At 43.9% G+C, this 21,290-nt stretch overlaps 1 protein-coding gene across 1 annotated transcript in view; it reads right to left on the reverse strand.

Annotated features, from left to right (window-relative positions):
* Window positions 1-18,342, reverse strand: part of efna3a (ephrin-A3a) — a 57,310-nt gene extending 38,968 nt beyond the window's left edge. The window contains exons 1-2 of the mRNA XM_030062911.1: window positions 18,103-18,342; window positions 17,696-17,953 (exon numbers count right to left, since the gene is read on the reverse strand). Of these exons, the coding sequence (XP_029918771.1) occupies window positions 17,696-17,805 (110 nt within the window). The 5' untranslated portion in view covers window positions 17,806-17,953; window positions 18,103-18,342. The remainder of the gene's footprint in view (window positions 1-17,695; window positions 17,954-18,102) is intronic.
* Window positions 18,343-21,290: the final 2,948 nt, after the last annotated feature.

The following is a 21,290-nucleotide window of genomic DNA, read 5'->3' on the forward strand; positions in this document are numbered from 1 at the left end:
CGGAGGAGCCCATGTCAGTGCCTGTGTGTAATTTGGAATTAATGGGACGGTAAAACTTTTAATTCAAAATCCCAGCCTTGGGGACAAACACATTTGCATACAAATGAACACAATTTCCTGTTTGTTCGGTATGCAAATACAAAACAAGGAACTTACAGAGGGGCTGCCAGAGTTGAACAAGCACCGTGACTCTCGCCTGGGTGCAGAAAGCGCAGGCACCCAACCGAGCACTTCAAACATAGCTCTGTTTGAGATATCAGGCTGGGGCAGGGGTGAGCTGAGACCGTCCTACAGGACCGCACAGTCTTGTGGGACTCAGGGTAACCTTTCTCTCCTCAACTCATTTACACCTGGAAATAACAAGTGAGGTGACTCTTCCTCTAAATGCGAAAGGCAATTAAAGACTGCTGATCTGCGGTGGAGGAGAAGAAGAAGAAGCCGGTCCCAAGGGCAGGATGTGGGTGAAACGATCATGGTAAAAGAAAAAAAAGAAAAAATGGAATCATTTCACAATGTAATTAACAAATTACACCTCATTGAGCCTTTCCTTTGGAAACTCTGTGCAATCTCCTGAAGTCATTTTTGTGTTAATTGTGGGTTTTCCATACAATGGACCCAGATAAGCACTTGTGAATAATGCTAGGAATTCAAAGCATCTCTCCTCTGTGGTTTTTCAATAAAGGTTGCAGGAATGCTCTGAATCTCAATGACACTCAGGATATGAGGGCACAATCTGATAGAAGCACATAATTCATCACTGTAAACATTAAAGAGACAGGAAAGGGGGGAACTTGTTTGCATTAACATAAATGACTGGCATGTTGGATGTCAGACAAACCAGCAGCTTGTTAAATTTGCCAGACACAGCGATCTGCTTGCCAGGTTGGATTTGGTTCAGGCACTAAACAGAGCACTTAATGCCATGGTGTGTTATGTTTGCATTGTGTGGGATGTGGGTAACTGAGACAGGCAATACTTATTTACAGTTACACATTTGAGAGGCTGCCAGATTAGCTATTTTTCACAACAGAATCTACTCCGACTGGAGACAGACATAAACACAGCCCACCACAGACTAAATAGCAGAATTTGTAATTAAGTCTGGGGTCGTAACTGAAATGACCCCACCTGGACATCGGGGGTATGCTGGAAAAACAGCCCTCTTCCCAATGACTTCTCATTAGTAAGCTCTGCAGCAGCTCCCCATGTACAATCCTCCCTTGGAACTCTGAAGGTGACACAGCAGTTACAGTGGACTTTGATGGGGCACTGGGGAGCTGTACTTCATATCACAGGACTGCTTCCTCTGCAGAGTAAAAGGTTTCAACAATCAGCAGCTGCAGCCATTTGAGGGAAAATCTTCCTCCTCTGCCACGGACGGTGTGTTTTCTCCACGCGGCCAGAGGTGGGGAGGCTCTGCGTCTCTGCCAGCAAAACGAGAGATGAACCTCCTCCACGTCGTCCCAGCCTGGCTGCACATACAATCCAGTCGCTAAATCATTAATTAATCAAGTGTTTACACCGACAGTAAATCGCGCGGCTCCTCCACCGGAGCCTCCTCGTGCGTCGCTCTGTAGGATCCTCAGCTTCTCGCCGCATTAAATCAGTGCGTTAGGGTGTCATCAGAGGAAGGGCTTGCTGTCCTAACTCAAAAAAAGGAGACCAACGCCGTCAAGACGCTAACCACTCATTAAAAGAGAAAGACACACCTGTCAAACCTGAGAATATACTCTACTGACACATCAGATGGGATCAGGGCGCCTCCCCTTGACTCACCCACTAAGCCGGTCCTCAGGCCTGGGAACAGAAACCAGAACCCACACAGCCGGTCCCGCAGTTACCAATGGCCTGATCACATTGCGTATTCACCCTCCGACTGCGGGGCTGATTAAATCTGTATTTAATTGGATCAGATCTAGTCGTGATGGAGCGCTCCCCCCGGCGTTTAACCCACGGTCCTCTGTCAAGTGAGAGGGGAAAAAAATACTATGGGGGAATTAGGAGCGGGAAATGAATACCAATGATAGACTCTGCTAATAGCCAGCACAGGAGTGGACCACACCTGCAGAGCCTATGGAGGGGAACCAGAGCCACAGACTGTCTGTAGGTGTGTGTGTGTGTGTGTGTGTGTGTGTGTGCGCTTTCCCTGCATTCTCGTACTCGATTAATTAGTTATTCAGTTGTAATAAAGACTTCTTTGTTTGAGTGTTTGTTTTTATTTATGCAATTTGTGTTAAACTCACTTGTTAACTCATGGGATTAGCTATAGATGCCAGCTTGAGGGCGGAGCAACCCGGCAGGTGTATTCAGCCTCTGGTTTTTACACAAACTGTGTCACTGTGGCTGTGAAAACAAACAACAAACCAACCATTACTGGCGCTTCATCAAAGCCAAACTTAAAAAATCGTCTTTGTGTTCCTGCAGGCATCATGACGGCAGCCTCATCATGACTCAGCCGTGATGTGTGCTGTCGGGACGGGTCAGCAAAACTGGCATGTGCCACTCAAGTTCAATCAATCATTCACGAAGCACTTAATCCAACATACATCCAAAATACAACAAAAATTGCTCTATTAAGTGGACCGCGTGCACAGGCGCTCAGTTATATAAGTTGCCTGTTCAGTTACTTATTTATGCCTCTGGTTATTTGCTGACATTTTATTTTAATTGTACGGCATTTAGTTCCACCGGAACTCCGTGTTAGTCAGCATCGCTAGTCAGTGGTCCGTGGAGGTGTGCCTTGACTCACCGTAATGAACAGAGAGGCTGCATTTTATTTCGCTTTTATGCAAAACATGCACTAGAAGTTCCAGTGGAACTTTGTGCTTTACAATCCACCGCTCACTGCGTGTCCCGCAGACGCCAGCATCACAAGCAGATGGTCCCTGGAGCGTTCACTCGCCATAATTAGATTGTGAAACGTGGGTTGTAGCTAAAACTAGCCTAATTTATTGTGTTTTCTATAGCAATTTACCTGGAATTTTCCTCAATATAAAAAAGGTATACATTTAGGTTCAATTTACTCACTGATAGTCACTGAAACATTTTCAACCTAGGCCATTAAGGCTACTTGCATTAAAGTTTATTTTTGAAAGCCCCCTGCACCTGCAGAGCACAGGTGCAAATAAAGAGTGGTGCTTTGTATTTATGACTCTGTGTCCTTATTAAATATATCACTGGTCTCAGAACAGGATTTACAAATCAAATCTAGATTAAGAAGTCAATTTGCATTCATATACTGATTTACAGGAGGACAATCATGTGGAAGAAGCAATTTCACAAACGTGTTGATTAAACTGACTTCTCATCTGTACAGTTGCATCTGTACGTGTCTGTATGTGAGATTTAAAGTATCTTCACGCAGAAAGATTTACAGTACAATTTGGTATCAATCACAGGGCTTATAGAGGGAAATCAGAGCATCCGGTGCTGTGTTGGCGTGTGAAAACGTAAGGTGAGCTGTCTTACTGGAGAACGGCTGATACTACATCTTGTTATAAATTGCTTGGTGGTTGCTGAGGTACAGACAAATTGTGTGAGCATGTGTAAGGGGAATGTCTCTGAGACTGAGTGTGTGTTCAGGTGTAATTCCTCCCTGAAAGTCTCTGACCTATCATACAGACTGCTGAGTGAAACATTTTTTGATTTTTTTCCCCCCCAGCTCTTCTTTATCCAGCCCAGTTTACACAGAACATACTCATATTTACAGCAGCGGCCTGAGGGAGAGGGGTTACACACACACACACACACACACACACACACACACACTCATATCTGTGAGCAGCCAAGTACAACCAGTCTTCTACTGTTGGCCATTAAATGGCCTCACTTGGGTAATAAGGAGTTTATTGCCTTGCTCAAAGGCACCTTGACAGTAAGTGTCAAGAGATTGCGGCTCATTCACGCACCCACACCCATAAATGTCCAGGCATGGGGATTTGAATCATCAACCTTGAGGTCCCAAGACCACTTCTCTAATTAGTTGATATAGGATTGTTTCACCAGTCACACACAGAGTGACACACACACATGCACATACACCAGCGAGTGTGAGGACTCTGGGTAATCATTTCAGTATTTGCGGTGGTGCCTGTTACCTTTCACTACTGGCACCTTTTTGATAGCTTTCTTAGGCATCTTTATATTTATGTTTGGGTTAAACAGCTTATTATGTAACGCAAGCGCCTATTTTTTGACTCATTTAAGTTTCCCTAACTTAAAATCTAATTTGAACTCTTGAGTGTGGTTTGTTCTTTGACAGTATAAAACGAGCCCATATGAGCAAAGTATTACTTTGTTCAAAATGCAATTTACCAAAAAGAAAAAAAGAAAATTACACTGTTGTTCAATCAGTTTCAAGACCTTATTATAACTACTGAACAGCTTAAAATTTGTTAATGTGGAAAAAAATACAATGTCTGGCAGTCAGACACAGTACAGCTCTATTACCTTTAGCTCTATTACCGGGTATTAGGTTTGAGGTGCAGCCGGACTTGGCAGTTATTTTCTTGTCACAAATATTGCACTGCGCCCTCTCGCCCTCAATTTTAGTAAAATGTAGCCAGACCTTGGACTGTTTCTGCGACTTTGTGTACTTTGAGCAAACCAAGAGAAGGTATAGTGATGCCTGAACAAGTTTGTTTTTCCTGCTTGTGGCATGTAGTTGCCTCACGAGCCAATCGGCAGTCACTCTAAGTTTTATAACAGGAGCAGGTGCGTTGACTGAATGAAAGATGATGTAAGTATATGTTAAAATAACATTCCCCCTAATAAAGTTTGGCGCCAAATGCTTTAACATATTTCAGTGGTCAGAGGTACAGATGCGATTCAGTCAGTGCCAAAAAAACACCAAGTGCTGGCACGCAGCCCTCAATAAGGAGTACACTAACTGGCAGCCAGCTTGCTTTAGCTGGCCTCCATCACTCACTCTGAGGCCGTGAGCACAGACTGGAGGTTAGTGATTAAAGGTGTCACTCCGCCAGATGACCTTGGAGGTCAAAGGAACTTTGGGTAAATTACCTTGCAGGAGGCCAGACCTATATCGAACGCCGCAGAATGAACACAAGGTTGATTGAAAAATGGACATTTGCATACAAGGCATGAAGCGGGGGCTGGCAGGACAGCAAACCAAAGCTTTGTGCTCTGGTTGGAAGTGAGAACGCTAGGAGGGAATGAGACCTCATTAAGTAGAAAAGCATCATTTTCCAAAGCTTGGAGCCCTCTCTGCCTCTTACTCCTATACAATAGGGCTGACAACAATTTCAAAATATAAGTGAAAACTAAATAACTAAAGAAACCTGCGCTGTGTGTTTAAAACGAACCGGGCTATGCTCATAAATAATACATATGATGATAGATTGCTGATGAACTGTCTAATGAGGAGGAGGCAGAGGGGGGAGGGGAGAGGAGGGAGAGCGGTTTTTGCTGACGAACAGCAATTTATTTTTTTTTTATAGATTTAAAAACTGAGACCTCGCACACACAGCACGATGCAGGAATGCTAATGTCTCTGGCATTTTTGAAACTGCTGTTATCTTCCTGGCACTGCACATTAGCTAGAGATATGGTTTCCTTGGCACTAATTTACCCTTATATTGCATGAGCTGGAGGTTAGAATGGGAAAAAAGAAAAAAAAACTAATGGAACCTTTAATTTGACCAAAAGTTCATCCCCATTAGGGAAATTAAAGCTAGCTAATTAGGGATTACAACCGGTTTTATGAATTGCAAATGCAAAGTCAGTTCTTGTCACAGATATAATGAAATTGTGACGATCCTGGAAGGAAATTTTAGGTAGACCAGATGCATATTGAGAGGAACTTGAACCAGGGGAGGCTGCATTTTCAATTCACACCACTCAACATACAAAAAAAAAAAAAAAAAAAAAAAAAAAAGAAAACAGCAACCCCGGATGTGAATTTGATTATCTACAGTCGCACTCTTGTTTTCCATCATGGCCCTCAATGTTTTTAACGCCAGTCAGGGCTCCCTGGGAATAAACCACCTAGTATTAGACCAATTTCCACAGGAGGAATCCATCCTCTGCAGTCATAGAGTGTTACACTTGCCTCCCCGTCATAAACAACCACCCCAGGCTGTTATGTGTTATTCTTCTCGCTGCATCATTTAACTCTACAGAATGTGGTTCCTTGTTGTTCCCCCTGTCACCATACAGTATGCCTATACTCTCTCTGTCACTTGCTATATGAGGAATACCATATTTATTTCCTGTGCATCCTCAGCTTTTTGCTTCCTGCCTCTCTGACAGGCCTGTTTTTGGCCCTGTCATTCCACTGCCACCTGTGACACAGGCCTCCACCAAAGACGCCGTGTTTCCTCCTTGCATCATGTGGTAAATGAGCGTCATTTCCCTCTCACTCTCAATCTATCAGATACACACAAAGTGTGTGCGCACAAACACACATATATGCGTGCACACGCATACCTGCAGCTCTCTCTTCTTCTTCCTCTTACTGTAGATCCCGCTGTTGACAGGTGCTGGGAGGGATTTCAGAGTCCTGACACGATGGCAAGTTAAAAATTGGTGAGTGTGTGTGTGTGTGTGTGTGTGTGTGTGTGTGTGTGTGTGTGTGTGTGTGTGTGTGTGTGTGTGTGTGTTTGTTTGTAACAGAAAAAGAAAGGGAGAACGAGAAAGACACAAAGACAGTGGCAGAGAGACACTGAAACAAAGCTGACAGACAGACAGACAGACAGACAGATAGTAGGGATACACCCAAATCCATATTCGGCAAGAAACGAATAATAGCTTTCTGCCGAATAAATTACCCATGCGAACGTTTGTCTTTAAGGTCGGCTTTAAATAAGACATGCAATTTCTTCACAATCTGAGTTTACTTGTGAACAATAACACTACCTCTGCTGTCTTTGACATTTTGGAGATGGGGGTAGACCAACAGAACAGACAATAACAGACACGGTGCACAAAAAAATGTGAATAATATCATATTACTTTGGATTTGCAGAACGCATAGTGGTTTCCTAAACCTATATAGTTTTGATAAGCAGGCATTTCAGTTTTGTTATATTTATTTGTGGTTAAAACCCAACAATTAAAAAAATACTAATAATTCACTTCAGGTTTAAGCCATGCCCACTTTTTTCCCAAACCCAAATTATTTTGCCCCAAAACAAATACTAATACAAATACAGACAGTGGTGCCTCCACACACCCCTAACAGACAGACAGACAGACAGACAGGCAGACAGACAGTTTGTTTTTACACACATATCTTGTATGCACACTGCATCTACATGTGATGTAAATGACTAATATTTACATCTGGCATTAAAATGCATCTGCAGTATTCACACTGAAACCCAATCTCTCCTTCCTATAGGAGGACTGTGGATGCATTGTAATTGCACTTTGTTGACGTGTCCAAATGCGTCCCTGTCCACCTGGTGCAATCTCTAAATGTGTGTTTAAGTGTGTGTGTGTGTCTTTCTAGGACAGCATGAAGTACACATCAGAGACAGATTGTAATGAGGTGGTCTGAGTGATCGGATTACAGTCCATTTTAGATGTGTCCCCGGTGTATTTACATCTGGATTTTCATGCGGTTAAGCGTTATCCCATTACAAATCATTCACCCCGGACGCATGTTGACGCCAGCTGTAAAGAGGGTCACAGATAGACAGACAGACTGATAGACATAACAAGACGGAAACAAACAGAGAGAGAGAGAGACAGAGAGGGGGAGAGAGCGAGAGTAAATGTTTGCTGTCTCTAAATCAGTAAGCGGAGCAGGTGTTGCGGGCCACATCCCTACCTCCAGGCAGACTGATATTGATAATGAGAGAAGAACAAACAAGTCACCTCTAATAAACAGGACAGCACGTTTTTGGTGAGTCGGACAAATGCTTTTAGATGCTGGACTAGCAGCTTTGAGAAGTCATTACATATGATCTTGTACGTGCTTTACTCTCTCCCTTAGCGTGAGTGTCACAGTGCCTCTCCGGTTACTGTGGCCATTACGTTTTGTTTCTTGCAAATACATATTCCTGGTAATGAGTATGTATGTCGGGGGAAAAAAAATGTGTCACTGATGCAGTTGCCTATTCGGCTATTTTGCCGGATTTTACAGTGTGCCTGCAAGCTGCTTGTTCAGATACAGTACGAGCGAGCGCGAGAAGAAATGTTGAGGCCTTTAAAGATACTCCACTTCCTGACACGCCATTAATATTCTCCGTGCTGGCTCTTCCTCTCCTCCTCTGCTTGCATCCCAACCCCCCACTCCCACTCCACTCTGTGCCTTTACATCTCTGCAATGCCTTGTATCTCCCTCCTCCATCTCCTTTCCCTCCTTCCCTCCCCCAGCCTTACTTTCTTCCTCTTTCTTTTGGTTATTTTTTGTCGTAACTTTTTCTACCTCTTTCTCTTCCTCTTCCTCCTGGGAAGTGGCACAGAATCCCTTTAAGTGCTGCAAAAGCAAATCTATTTATCATAACCATCTATCTCTTACGTATACTTTATGCTATACTAGAAAGACACACTCACACACACACACACAAATGCACATACACACACTTAGAGACTGCAGCAAACAAAACCATACCTTCTCTTATGTGTACCTGCACATTAGACTAGAAAGACAAACACACACGGGCAGGTACACACAAACTCAGTCCACAATGGAGAGAAAGAGGGATTTCTCAATAATGATACAATATATGTGATTCAGTCTCTCAATAGCAATACTGCTTAAATTAAAGGGAGGTAAATGGGCGGTAGTGCCCACAGCTCTCCTCCCACGCACAGCAATGCGGTTGAGCGAAGCGGTCTTCTGGGACTTCCCATTGACTCCACACAAGGTGAGAACGGAGCGGGAACAGAAGGCTGAGCGAAAACACTTCAAACAACACGGCAGGAAGACAGAGAGGGCTGCTGCTCTCCGAGGCAGGACCATTCCCAAATGCAACACCCAGCACTGCCTGGGTGTGTGCACTCACAGAGAGGAAACTCAGGCATAAGCAGGAGAGAGCGGGGGAGAGAGAGAGAGAGAGAGAGAGAGAGAGAGAGAGAGAGAGAGAGAGAGAGAGAGAGCGGGGGAGAGAGAGAGAGAGAGAGAGAGAGAGAGAGAGAGAGCAAAACAAGGAGACAGAATCATTATTCTGCCTTCACAGACAATCAATCAAAGAGGCATGTATGCACATACACACACACACACACAAAAATAACCCAGACACCAACATACATGAAAAAGCCTGAATCACTGCCACCTAATCACCATGACACACACACACACACACACACACACATAGTGAAAGAGCACAGCAGGACATTGATATTCCATACACCCACACACAGCATGGTGAGGATCTGGGATCTGCACTCTTCTCTATGTGTCTCCCAGTTTACACACCATGCTGGTCTACACACACTATCCCGTGCATTACACAGAGATGTTACCAGTGGAAAAAAAAAAAAAAAAAAAACATGATGTAAACACTTCTGGATACCTACAGACTAAATGTCATCAGAGAAACAGGGCTTGAACACCATTAGTTGCAGGCATATTGGTCAATTTCAGATTTCACAACCACACGCATGAAAAACACTGGAGGCACACACACACACACACACACACACACACACACACACACACACACACACGCACGTCTGCTGTGCATAGCCCAAAGTTACAGATAAGCAGCTGAACCAACCAAAAAAATAAATAAATAAAAACCTTAACAAACAAACCATCGCTAGAGACTGGCACATAGCCAAGAGGAGAATTTGCACGGGGGGTGGGATGGGGGGGGGGCGCAGGTAGATTACTGCCTCTGCACATATTTTCTGTCATTAATAAGACGAATACCTTTCAAATGTCTGTGAGGAGAGGAGGGTGCACCCCTTCTTGTCCCTCCTCAAATCACCTCCAGCCGTGACATGCAAAAAACACAGAGCGCTTCTCTCAACAGCAACTCTCCACACGCACCGATCCAGACAGAGGAAGAAAGAGGTGGAGGGAAGAAAAGGTGCACCCCCTCATTGATGGAGGGGACTGGTGGAGCGAGATGAGTCACGTATTGTCCATATAAATCAATGGAAAAAACACGGAGATTAAAACGGGCATATGTGAGTAGAAAGACATGATTATGCATGTGCCGTAGCTCATGTATAAACCATAACTGAATTTACACATCAAGGCGGCAAATGAATTCCAAATAGATTTTTGATGCAGACCAACACGAGACCTGATTAAATGATGAGGTTTAAGATATGGAAACACGGACACCAAGAAGAGGGCTCGGTGTCAGTGCCGGAATTATACATTAATCCATTCACTGTATGCTTTTTTTTTCCCAGGCTGGAGAGAACGTAAAGGTCATATAGATGGATCGGCAGTGTACAGTAACTGTGACAAGCTCGTTCCAGGGGCATGTTTTATTTCTCAGACCTGTGTAACTTTTAAAAAAAGCTCTCTCACTGGGCAGATTTTTTTTTTTTTTTTTTTAAATATCTGCAAATGCGAGCTCCCCCATCTGAGCCGCACAGCCCTCCAGCTCGCTCGTAAGAATATAACTTCCACTTTCTGCCCGTAGGTAGCTTCCTGTCCAATCCACTTACATCATACTTTCAAGCTCTAAAGACTTTGCCATCATATTTGTAATGGAACTGTTTCGCTTGAAGATGTACTGATTTAAATGTTCCCTCTAACAGTATAAGAGGGACACATTAAACTACTGGAGGCGCTGGCTGCTGCCGCTGAAGGGGTCAAATTACTTTTAGTCATTCTGAATGCACAGAGCACTAGAGAGAGATTTCAATTTTCTTCAAATGTTCTCATTACAGAGGCGACGGCTGCCAAAGGGTCTCAGACCTTTCCTATAATTACATCTTCAGTAGGAAAAATCTCAATTATAACAGAATACCTAATTATTACACTCCCCATATTCCAAATTGCCCCTGCATGAAAGAAACACTGGAGCCATATCATCCACTGAGCTGAGAGGCCAGTTTCCACTCCTCATAACACCAGTGTTGTTAAGTACCCAGGAGCATTAGAGGAAAGACCTGTCACAGCTCAAGACCTGAAGTGAATGAACAGAGAACAAGATATGACAGAGCACAAACCTGTGTCCTCACTCTGTGCCTTTTTATGAAGGAACACTGATAACTTTGAAGGCACTAGTCGGTGCAAAATGCCACCTCAATTGCGCTACCAGAGAGGAGGCCTTCTGCTTGAATAAGAAAACAAATTATTTTGGGCAACTGCTGTGGCTGCTATATCGTTTTCCAAGCCATGTAGCGTAGCAAGGTCCATTTCACAAATAACCAAACTCCAGCCAGTGACCATCCACCTATCAACAGCTTTGATCTTTTTCCCACATGGCAGCCATTTTCATCATAGCGGCAATGTAATTTCCCAGTGGGTAACGGGCACCTCGGTGCAGACTCACAGCATAATGTACTGTGGAGCTACCGCTTGGAAGTTGGAAAGCCCTCTTTGTAGAAAGCATTTGCATTCAAATCATTGAGTCTGAAATTGGTTCTACCTGTCTGGGATCAGGACTATCTCCTGTGGGTTCCCACTGCCGGTTAAGTGCAGTTTTTATAACCTTGGAGCGCATGGAATGCTAATGACTTTTGATGGCATGTGAGGGGCCTAACTATGTGTTCTGCGTGCTCTTTTGAAGAAAGCATCTAGCCCCTAACTAACGGCAGAACTTAGGTGAGTCCCACTGCACTTTTCCACTCAGGCCCATCAATAGACTATTATGGCCCACCAACCATGCCAGTTCCTGCCAATAATGAAGCTGAGGCACGCCTGGGATGCCTTGTGCTTCTAGAGGTGCCAGAGAGTCACACAAAACATAAAAGAGCAGAGACACAGGAATGGAAGCCATAACTGTAAGAGAGCAATAATCAACATTTTTACCATCTCATTCTTGGTGGTATTTGGTGTCTTTGATTTTCCAGGTTTAGTAAGTGCCCCATTCAGGGATTTTATTTGTATGCCAAGCCACCTTTCAAGTCAATCCATGTTCACTGTGCTGCAGAATCACATTGGTGTGTACTAAGTGCAAGAGCCCAAAATCAGCATTTTAAGTTACAATGAACTGAAAAATGACCTGTTTTCTTAAATTTCCTTATATCCAAATCACCTTTACTTTTACCCAACTGGAAATCTTTGTCTTTGGTGATAATCTAAATGATGTTCCAGTAGGCACACATAAAAAGTCCATAACATCTCATATTTGTGAACAATCCAATCCCTTTACACTTGCCATAAACTCAAACTAACTTTCTCTCCCTAAAGAATATCCTATTGTCTTCTGAACAATCCCTTTGAATTTCGTGACACTCCAACATCCTGTTTCAACAGGAAACAAGTCTAAGCAAAATGCTCTCCAAAGGCTGTTTCACTGTGACTTTAAATTGTTTGCACTATTTTCTCTCCTGCTTAAAGTTGTCTCCTCACTCAGCCTAAAACTTTAGGCTCTGAGTGCAGAGACTCTTTAAGGTGAATTTAATATCATCCTAGCTCCAAATAAGTAAAAACTCAGTGGGTTGAACTGGACTGTTTTTTGCTTAAATGAACAGACAGTACAACTCAAACTGTTATGCAGATGAGCAGCGAAACAGTATTTTGCTGTTCTCAGCTGACCTTTGAATCTGTGCTCACTGAGGGTGTCCGTCTGCATGTTTGATACACTGGGAAGTCGTGTTGCTGGCCCAGCTACACTGTCTGCCTTTTCAGACCATCAGGACTCAAGAATTTCTTGCTGATAAAATTAATCATTATTGTCTCGCTGAAAAGCTTACATTCTGTTTATGTGTCATAGAATTATTCCAATTCTTGTCTTTAAATTGCTTCCATCTGGGTACAGACTCGTGTTTTTGATAAATATTCTTTCTCCACTGTTGCTATGCCAAGGCCTTGTTTACTGTAGACCTCAATAAGGTCTGCGTAAGCGTGAACCCTGGAACAGTGAGTGACAAGCCTGTAGAAAATCAATTCTCAGGCATGCTGTTCCAAGGCAATAGTTGATGCAAGCTTCCCAACCTTGCCTCCGAATACTTCATGGCAATTTACTGACACCATGAAATCAAATTAAAAATGCATTTGGGTATTGATCACCTGATGCACCCAGATTGATTGCTACTCAGAAAGCAACCTTGTTGTGTCTATTCCGCCAGTCCACCTTCCCATACCATATAAATGTATTGATTCACACTCCCACCTTTGGATCTATATGAACCATTAAATATCCTTTCAGCATTTCTCCATCCATTTGCTTGCTTGACTCATAGCAGAAACCGATGAGCTAAAATCGGCAAGAACACAACTCCCTAGTCCAATAACCCACACGTAAATAGGCTTTGTGACACCACTGCAGATCTATCGCATAATGATGCAGGTGATAATGTAAAGTTAACTATCCATTTAACAACCCTGCTCATCAAAGTAATATTTTCAAAGTTTACGCCTCATAAAAATAAAGCACTCAAATAATTACAAATAAAGCCGACCGTGTAGATGCAGAGCAAAATACGATCATTAAGAGCTGGAGAGAAATATTTCATTCAATAACCTATGAAAGGTCAATCTACACTTTTCAATCAGTGTTATTCACACGTTCTCATTTACCACAACAGCAACCCAAGGGGGGAAAAAACTGCACGCTATATAATGCTGTTTGAGACGCTTGTGCGGTACAATGAATGTGGAAAAGAACAAATTGAATGCCGGTGAATAAGATGCATTTGTATGCAAAATTGCCGAGACAGCCCAGAGACGGAGCTGCAGGCAGACAGACTTGCATGTAATCAGGTAGCAAATCCGCTTGTCTCCTGTATGCCACCTCTGCACCGTGTTGCGTAGGGTGGAGGGGCGGGTGAACGGTGGACGCTATTGTCTCTGAGCACTGGTCCACATGAATGACCCTGCCTGTGTCCACATTAGCACGGATCAACTCCCATGGGTATCATCTCTCCAGAAAACAGCGTCCACGGCACATTCGGCCGAATACCCTAACTTCCATATCCGGTAAAACCCGCACTCCCTTTCACCCATCCTGACTTTTGGCCAACTCTATCAATCTTCCCCTCGCTCTCATCTCCTAAAGACTGCTCTTCTTCCCACCTTTCCAGCATGCTCTCCTTCTATTCCGCCCCAATGTCTCTATTACGCCCACCACTTTCTCTCAATAATATTCTTCACACTTTCAATCCTATTCTTTCTTCGTGGATGCACCCTACCCATCCACCTCTATCAGTTTTTCTGTTTTTTCTTCCACCTCTGCTTCTTTTCTCAGTAGAACTTGTTTGTGCTGACAATGAATATTTCCAAACTTTTCCCTATAGGGTCCAGGTTTCCCCTCTGTCCAAAGGGAACCACCTCCAAGTCTAGCTGGTTCTCCTCACACCCACACAGTCTGACCCAGTGGTTAATGAGGCTGTTGAGTAAGACAGCAGCCTGACTCCACATTGATCACAAGGCCAACATACCTCTAACTCTCAGGGAAGCTATTTGTCAAGGTGATAATTTATTTTGTAGCACCAGATATGATGTGCCAGGGACTGGGTTGTTTTTCTTCATTTGGTTTGGGGGCCTGACAGACACCATTTCAGGCCCAAATCAGGGTCATTATGTGCAGCGTGAAATGCACCGAGCATTAACTCGCTCACCATCGGGGGGAAAGAATGAAAGAAGACTTTTATCTTGCTGAGCAGGTAAAGGAATGGAAACATAGCAGAAAGATGTGTCGCACATTTTCAAACTCAGTTCCCTGCTTTTTCTTCCCACGCCTGTGGAAAGACTTTTGTGCTCCGGTGTCCTGCTAAGTTATGAGCCTTAGTGCAGATGCTGTGATGTGGGGAGGTATAGCGGACGAGTGAGTGAAAGCCATATACTGATGTTTTGATCATGCTGACATGGGGTGGCCAATTATGGAGATGTGGCCCATCTAACCAGCGAGGCCAAGCACCTGATGGGAGGAGGTGGCAGGAGCAAGGGACGCTGCCGTGGACAGGCAAGTCTGCTGCAGTGCACCGCCGCTCCCGTGTGCTCTCAAGATGTTCCACATCTCCCCCCTCTAATTGGCAGATGGCCTCAGATGCGAGATGATTTAATGGCCTGCGTGTGTGTTTTTTCCTGCCTCAGTCAGCCATTAGCAGGGACATCTGTAACGAGTTGGCTCGGCACACCGCTGAGAGTGGAAGCTGAGAGCAACACTTTCTAATGGGGGTAGTGCGGTCGTGACGGACTTGGGCGGTAATCAAGGCACTCTGAGCTATTTCTTTTGGTTATGATAATCGAGACATTGCATTTCAAACTGTCCGAGGCGGAGAAAAAGATAAATCATAGGCTTGATCTTGTTTACCTCAGATGAGTTCTAAGAAATCAAACAGCACAGTAATACTGTGTATCAACTGTGTGACAATCCCCTTTGACTTTCAATACACCAGAGCAAGACGATTCTAGCAGAGCGTAATCATAAAAAGCCATTTTCATGGCTTTGGCACAAACAGCTTGGCTTCCAAGTGATCCCATTTCTTGCAGCTGTGCCGTAGCCATCTGCGCTGAATGCTGCGCTCAAGGGTAAAACATTAAGGCCTCAACCACAGTTTGGCCCTAAAGGCCTCTGGTTTCTGGCTCTGTGCCGCTGTCTTCAGTCCTCACGGTTCCCTCCTGTGCTTGTCTGTATAACCAGAGCTGGATGAGGGAAAGAGCTGCATCATTGAACAAGCGAGGCCTTTAGCTGGTTCTCTATGCATGTGGACACAGTGGTGGTGAAGTGGCCGTGAGCTTTGGGCCTTTTAAAGCTTGATGGCCATCAGTATTCTTGCCACAGCCTCCAAGGATTTGTCTGCTACCTGCAAACTGGGTCAATTTTTGCATTATTTTACTGATTCGTATCTCAATGTGGAAAGAGGAGAGGCTGTGCACACGCAGGCTTATACATCCACACCTGCACGCTTTCTCTCTTTCTCTTACATTTACACACATGCACACACACTCATACTGAAATTCTGACTTCATTAAAATAAAAATATATTTATTTGAATGTCATTTTAAACCCACCATTGTGGTAACCCTCAATGAATGATTGCAGTGAACGAGTGTTCCCATGCTGTGAAAATTATTCTAGACAGAGCACACAGCAAATTAATAATTAAAAATGATAGATAAGACTAATACTGATTATGACACTCACAAACCTGCGTACCCTTACAGCGCTTTGAACGCGCACTACCAATGCAAATCAGACTCTCTTAATATATACCTCTTCTCTATTCATATCACACTGACAGGACTAACTGCAGTCATAAATCAGAAATAGTTTTGAATGTGACTCTGCCATTCACACTGTGTTCACTTAACATTAAGGTGACGGTGGCACTGCTGCAGCAACACCTCGACTGTTTCAATCAGATTTCAGCACTTCCCTCACTGTTTGACTGGGGAAACCTTCAAATATTTGGACTCGTCCCTGCTTCACATACATTCAAATAACTTCCGTGCAATTTGTAATTATCATCATCCATGTGTACTCTGAGCCGAGAGCTTGGGAGGTGAATAAGGGACCAGGAGCAGATGGGGGGGCGGTAATGAGATGCAGGGGGAAAAAAAGGGAATTGAGGGGGACAGGCCGGCTGGTGAGACTGTAGAAAAATAAGAGAGGGAAGAAAATAACCAAGTATGAGATAGAGAGAGACGATAGGAGAGACCAGCGTCTGAGGTGAATACAAATGGACAGAGGAGGAACACAGATAGGAGGAGGAGGAGTGGGTGGATGTGGTGGGGGCAACGGGGGAGGTTGTATAAGGAGAGGAGATAAAAGAATGTGAGAAAGATGGATTCACTGTTGGCTAATGAGAAGACAAAGGCAGCAGAATCCACATCAGTGTCTGCCCCACAGCAAGCTGGCTTTACAGCTCACAGGTAGAGAGCCGGGAGCAGCTTACCTGAGGTACGCAACCACACTGCTGTAGTACCAATAGGAGTCCAATGATACAGCCAGGTGTGTGTGTGTGTGTGTGTGTGTGTGTGTGTGCGCGTGCCCCATACAGTAGGCGCCCCTATGCCAGCATCCAATGTGTGTTTTTGTGCGAGGCAAGATTACTTATGCATTGCACACACATACTCATGCAGTTTTATGCGACTTTTATGCATCATGTGTGCATTATGTATGTGCGCTGGGGGTGAAGATGGTAGGAAACATAAAACTGGAAGCAGGGGGGGAAATGGGAGGGAAAACTGACAGCTTAAATGAGTCATAGGCTGTGGAGTTACTGATGGGCAACACGGGTAGGGAGAAAACAAATATTTATATAGTAGGACACATTCAGAAGGGAGCACTGTAGGAAACAGTTTCCCCTTTAGATTCCGGTTACATAATTGCGAGAATATAGAGCAATTTCAGGCGCTAAAGATACTTTTAGGATGAAAAATAAAACTTACAGTATACCAGAAGTTATTATGACGAATGGCGTAATGTCCTCAGGTAAAACAACGGGGGGAAAAAATATTAATTGCCAAGTTGCATAACCCTGCACCCTACTTAGTTTCTGCTGTATCTCACACTCTGCATACCGGGATAAACAGCCGCAGAAGATGGCCATTGTCTTGCACGTAAGTTACCAACTCAGGTGCGCATCAACAAAGAGAAGCACAGATGCTTTGCAGGAAACAGAGGCAGGCCTGCCGCTGCAGAGATCCACTTACTGTAGGTTTGAGCTGTTCCAATACACCGCATGCCGGTTGTTGGCTCTCGACAGGTGCAAGTTTGTAAGCGCCAGCGTGATGAGACTGAGAGAAAACGTTGCGAGAGCCATAATCCCTCCGGTGCTCGTCCAGCCTTGGTTCCTCTCTCTCTCACTCTCACTCTCTCTGCCTTCTGCGTTCCCCGGTCCTTCGGTCCCAAGCAGCGCGTCGTTCACAACATCCCGCCGGTCAAAACGCCTTTTTCAAGTTTCCTATAACCTTCACAGTGGGATGGATTAGGGTGACTTGTTGGCGGGTAACGTGTTCTTCAACTCAAATCCCATCGCGGCAAGACCCATTTGGACATCTTCACAAGTGCCAGATCTGTTTGGACCTATTTTCTTCCCGGCTGCGCACTTTCAACTCACCGCTTTGGATACTCCTTATTGTTTAGCAGTTCAGTTGTCGCTGAAGAGAAACAGTACAGGTGATGATAAGGCAAAGAAAAAAAATGGGCTGTTACATTCAGGAATTACAGCTGTAGTCGGTGTTTCAGTTGTTTAGCTCAGCTCTGTGAAGTCGCCCACAAACCGCAGGCTCACCGGTGAGATTTCAAGGTTTTTCTACCTGCCGCTCGGCTCTACAGCAGCAGCCGCACGCTGCGCGCACAACGCTACACACCCGCCCTCTGACGGCCGAGAGGCGCGCACATGTCCATCGAGCCGGCTGCCCCGCCCCCCGCCACTGTGTGTGTGTGTGTGTGTGTGTGTGTGTGTGTGTGTGTGTGTGTGTGTGTGTGTGTGTGTGTGTGTGTGTGTGTGTGTGTGTGTGTGTGTGTGTCTATTTCAGTGCGCATGAGAACCAAATATCCTAGAAAAAAAAAAAAAGAAAGAAAGAAACGAGGAAAATTCGATTAGGAGTTAGGATTAAGATTAGAATTAGGATTAGGTTTGGTTTGAATAAGCGTCACAGTTATTAAGGTAGGTTTAGCATTAGAATTGAGGTTCAGGGTTAAAACGAAGAACCAGCATTAGATTTAAATTAGTATAAAGGGGTACAAATAAGGTTAGTTTTAGTTTGGACTCACAAACCATTGAACTGAGTGAAAATGCACAGGCTTCTGGACACTGTTTGGGCCAGCGTTAAAGTTAAGGTTAGTAGTAAGTTAGTAAAGGTCCTGGTATAACAGTATAAAAGTGTGTGCATGTATAGGCAGGGGTGGGTGTGTGTGTGCTCTTGTATTTTGGTTCTCACAAGAACCAAAGAAATAAGAAAATTTCTTCTACATGAGAGCATTTTGACAGTTCACACTTCCTCAATGAGGGGCTAGTTTAGGGTTGGAATTTGGGTTTCAGGATTAAAGTTGGGTTTGGATTAATGTTACTGGTTGGCATTAGGATTAAGATTCAGGTTCAAATGCACAGGCGAGGGGTCAAACTGCGTTTGACTGCGCTGATTTTATGTTTTCAATGTGATGTTTTTACCAATCTGCCAAGCAAAATTGACATCTGGGACAATAAAGTTAGTGAACTGAATCAAACTGAGGGAATGAATAAGCAAGTGAAGGTTCAGTGCAAATGTGTGTGTGCATTTATGGGTCAGTGTGTGTGTTTGGAATGGTCATATTTGCCGGTTGTTACTGCTTCAAGGGGCCAATATAGAGCTAAGGTTGAAATTAATTAGAATTTGTTTTAGATTAGGGTTAGGAAATTAATACAGTCAGTTGGAGGTCCTCAAAAGTAAATTCCAATAAATTTCTGTAATGTATTTGTGTGTGTGTGTGTGTGTGTGTGTGTGTGTGTGTGTAAAAATGTGAGACAGACAGATACAGACAGAGAAAGGGGGAGTTTATGAAAATTCTGAGACTTTAATTAACCTGTTTAATTTCGCCGTTGGTGGTTTAACCACTCTATCTAGCCTAACGGCAGCACACAGTATTAATGGCTCAGTTAATTCCAAATATTAAGCATTAGCCTCGGTTTGATTAACTGTGCCAATTTCATATCTTATAATAGTGTCCTTTTGGAGAGGATATCAGTGATATTCATGCCCATAAACGTGGTTGTAGAGCCTGTTCGTGAAACTTTAAGTGAGCGGTCCAAACATTAATCTGAATGACCTCCAGTGACAAATGAATGTTCATTACACTTCTTCGCCATGTCCCTGAAGGTCAAAATCACCCTTCTCTGAATCAGGGAAAGTCTGCCAAGGAATGGTAGGTCTGCTGTCTTCTGTCTCCTCTTGCAGCTCTCATTCATACACACACTCTGTCTAGTTTGCTCTCGTTTGCTCTCACTCACTCTTTCCCTTCTCTGTTGTTTTTGTCAGTGATGACGCCTCTCTTGAGTGCCCTCCAGGCATGTTGCCGTGGCGACTGGAGTAAAGGGGCGGATGAAAGAGCAAGTACCATCACTTTCTCCCAACTCTCCCTCTCTGTCCCACCACCTATCTGTACAGCTCTGCCGGATCACTTACCTCAATCCACACTAACATTTGTCAGCCTTTTGTCGCCTCGCACTCAAGAGGAGCGCACTGCAAATAAGAGGCACATTACTCCATTTCCTCATAAACTCCTCCCTCTCTGTTGTGCACAGCCACTACCCACTGCCAATGAGAATGGGAAGAAAATATAGAGATTGACATTTAATATATTTCCTGCACCCTGTGAAACCTGGCTCAGGGACAAATGTATATTTTTGATGCACTGTGTGTATATGCTTTGAGCATGTGAGTGAGTGAGGCGTCCCAGTGTCATAAGTTATTGAACACATTTCTTCTCCTCTCTTGCTGCCATGTGATGTGCTGTTTACGTATGCTCATTGCCGACTGGAGCCTCTGCAGCTGCTTGTTTAGTATTTCACAGTCGCCTATAGGCATTGTCACATACTAGTAACAGTAACCATAGATTGTTACCTTGACTTCGGCGCTGTTTGTGATTAATTCATGAACGGCAGCAGTATGGGCATATTGATTATTCAGATAATTTGTTATCATCAATCAGCCTCAACACTTTCATATATCCTTGTTGGCTCGGTATCGATTACCGTAACTGACTTCATTCCTAAGCAAAGCAATATTCTCTTGGAAAATTCTCCATTCTTCCACCTGGCTTCTTTCTGTTTTTATTTCATTTTCCACACCCATCTCTTACTTGTTGTAATTTCCCTACATCTCATTTTGCAGTTATCGCATTATAATCTTATTGGATTTAAATGAGGTTGGCTTGATTGAGTTTAATGTCCAGTGGTTGTGTCAGTAAACAACGATGCGTTTGATTAATCGGTTAATCTATTGAAATGTCAGACTTTGAATATAAAGTAACTGTGACAAAAATAACAACTGCAGCAGAAGCTTTTTGAACTTGGATACGTCCGCCTGTAATTTGCAGACAAATAAACATCTCCTGTGTAAAAGCCCGATGCCCATGCTCAGCGTTGTGTCAGTAAACCGTGCTGACACAATCACATCACCAGCATCCCCTCTCTTAGTCCTATGTGAATCTTCATTCTGCAATCCCTGTTTACCCAACCACACTGTGCCCAAACAAGTGTGAAAAAGGGAGGGAGGGATAAAGTCAGAAGGGACAGAAAAAGAGAGGACAGAACAGAAGAAGGGT

Source organism: Myripristis murdjan, chromosome 11, assembly GCF_902150065.1.
Source record: "Myripristis murdjan chromosome 11, fMyrMur1.1, whole genome shotgun sequence".
Taxonomy (NCBI): domain Eukaryota; kingdom Metazoa; phylum Chordata; class Actinopteri; order Holocentriformes; family Holocentridae; genus Myripristis; species Myripristis murdjan.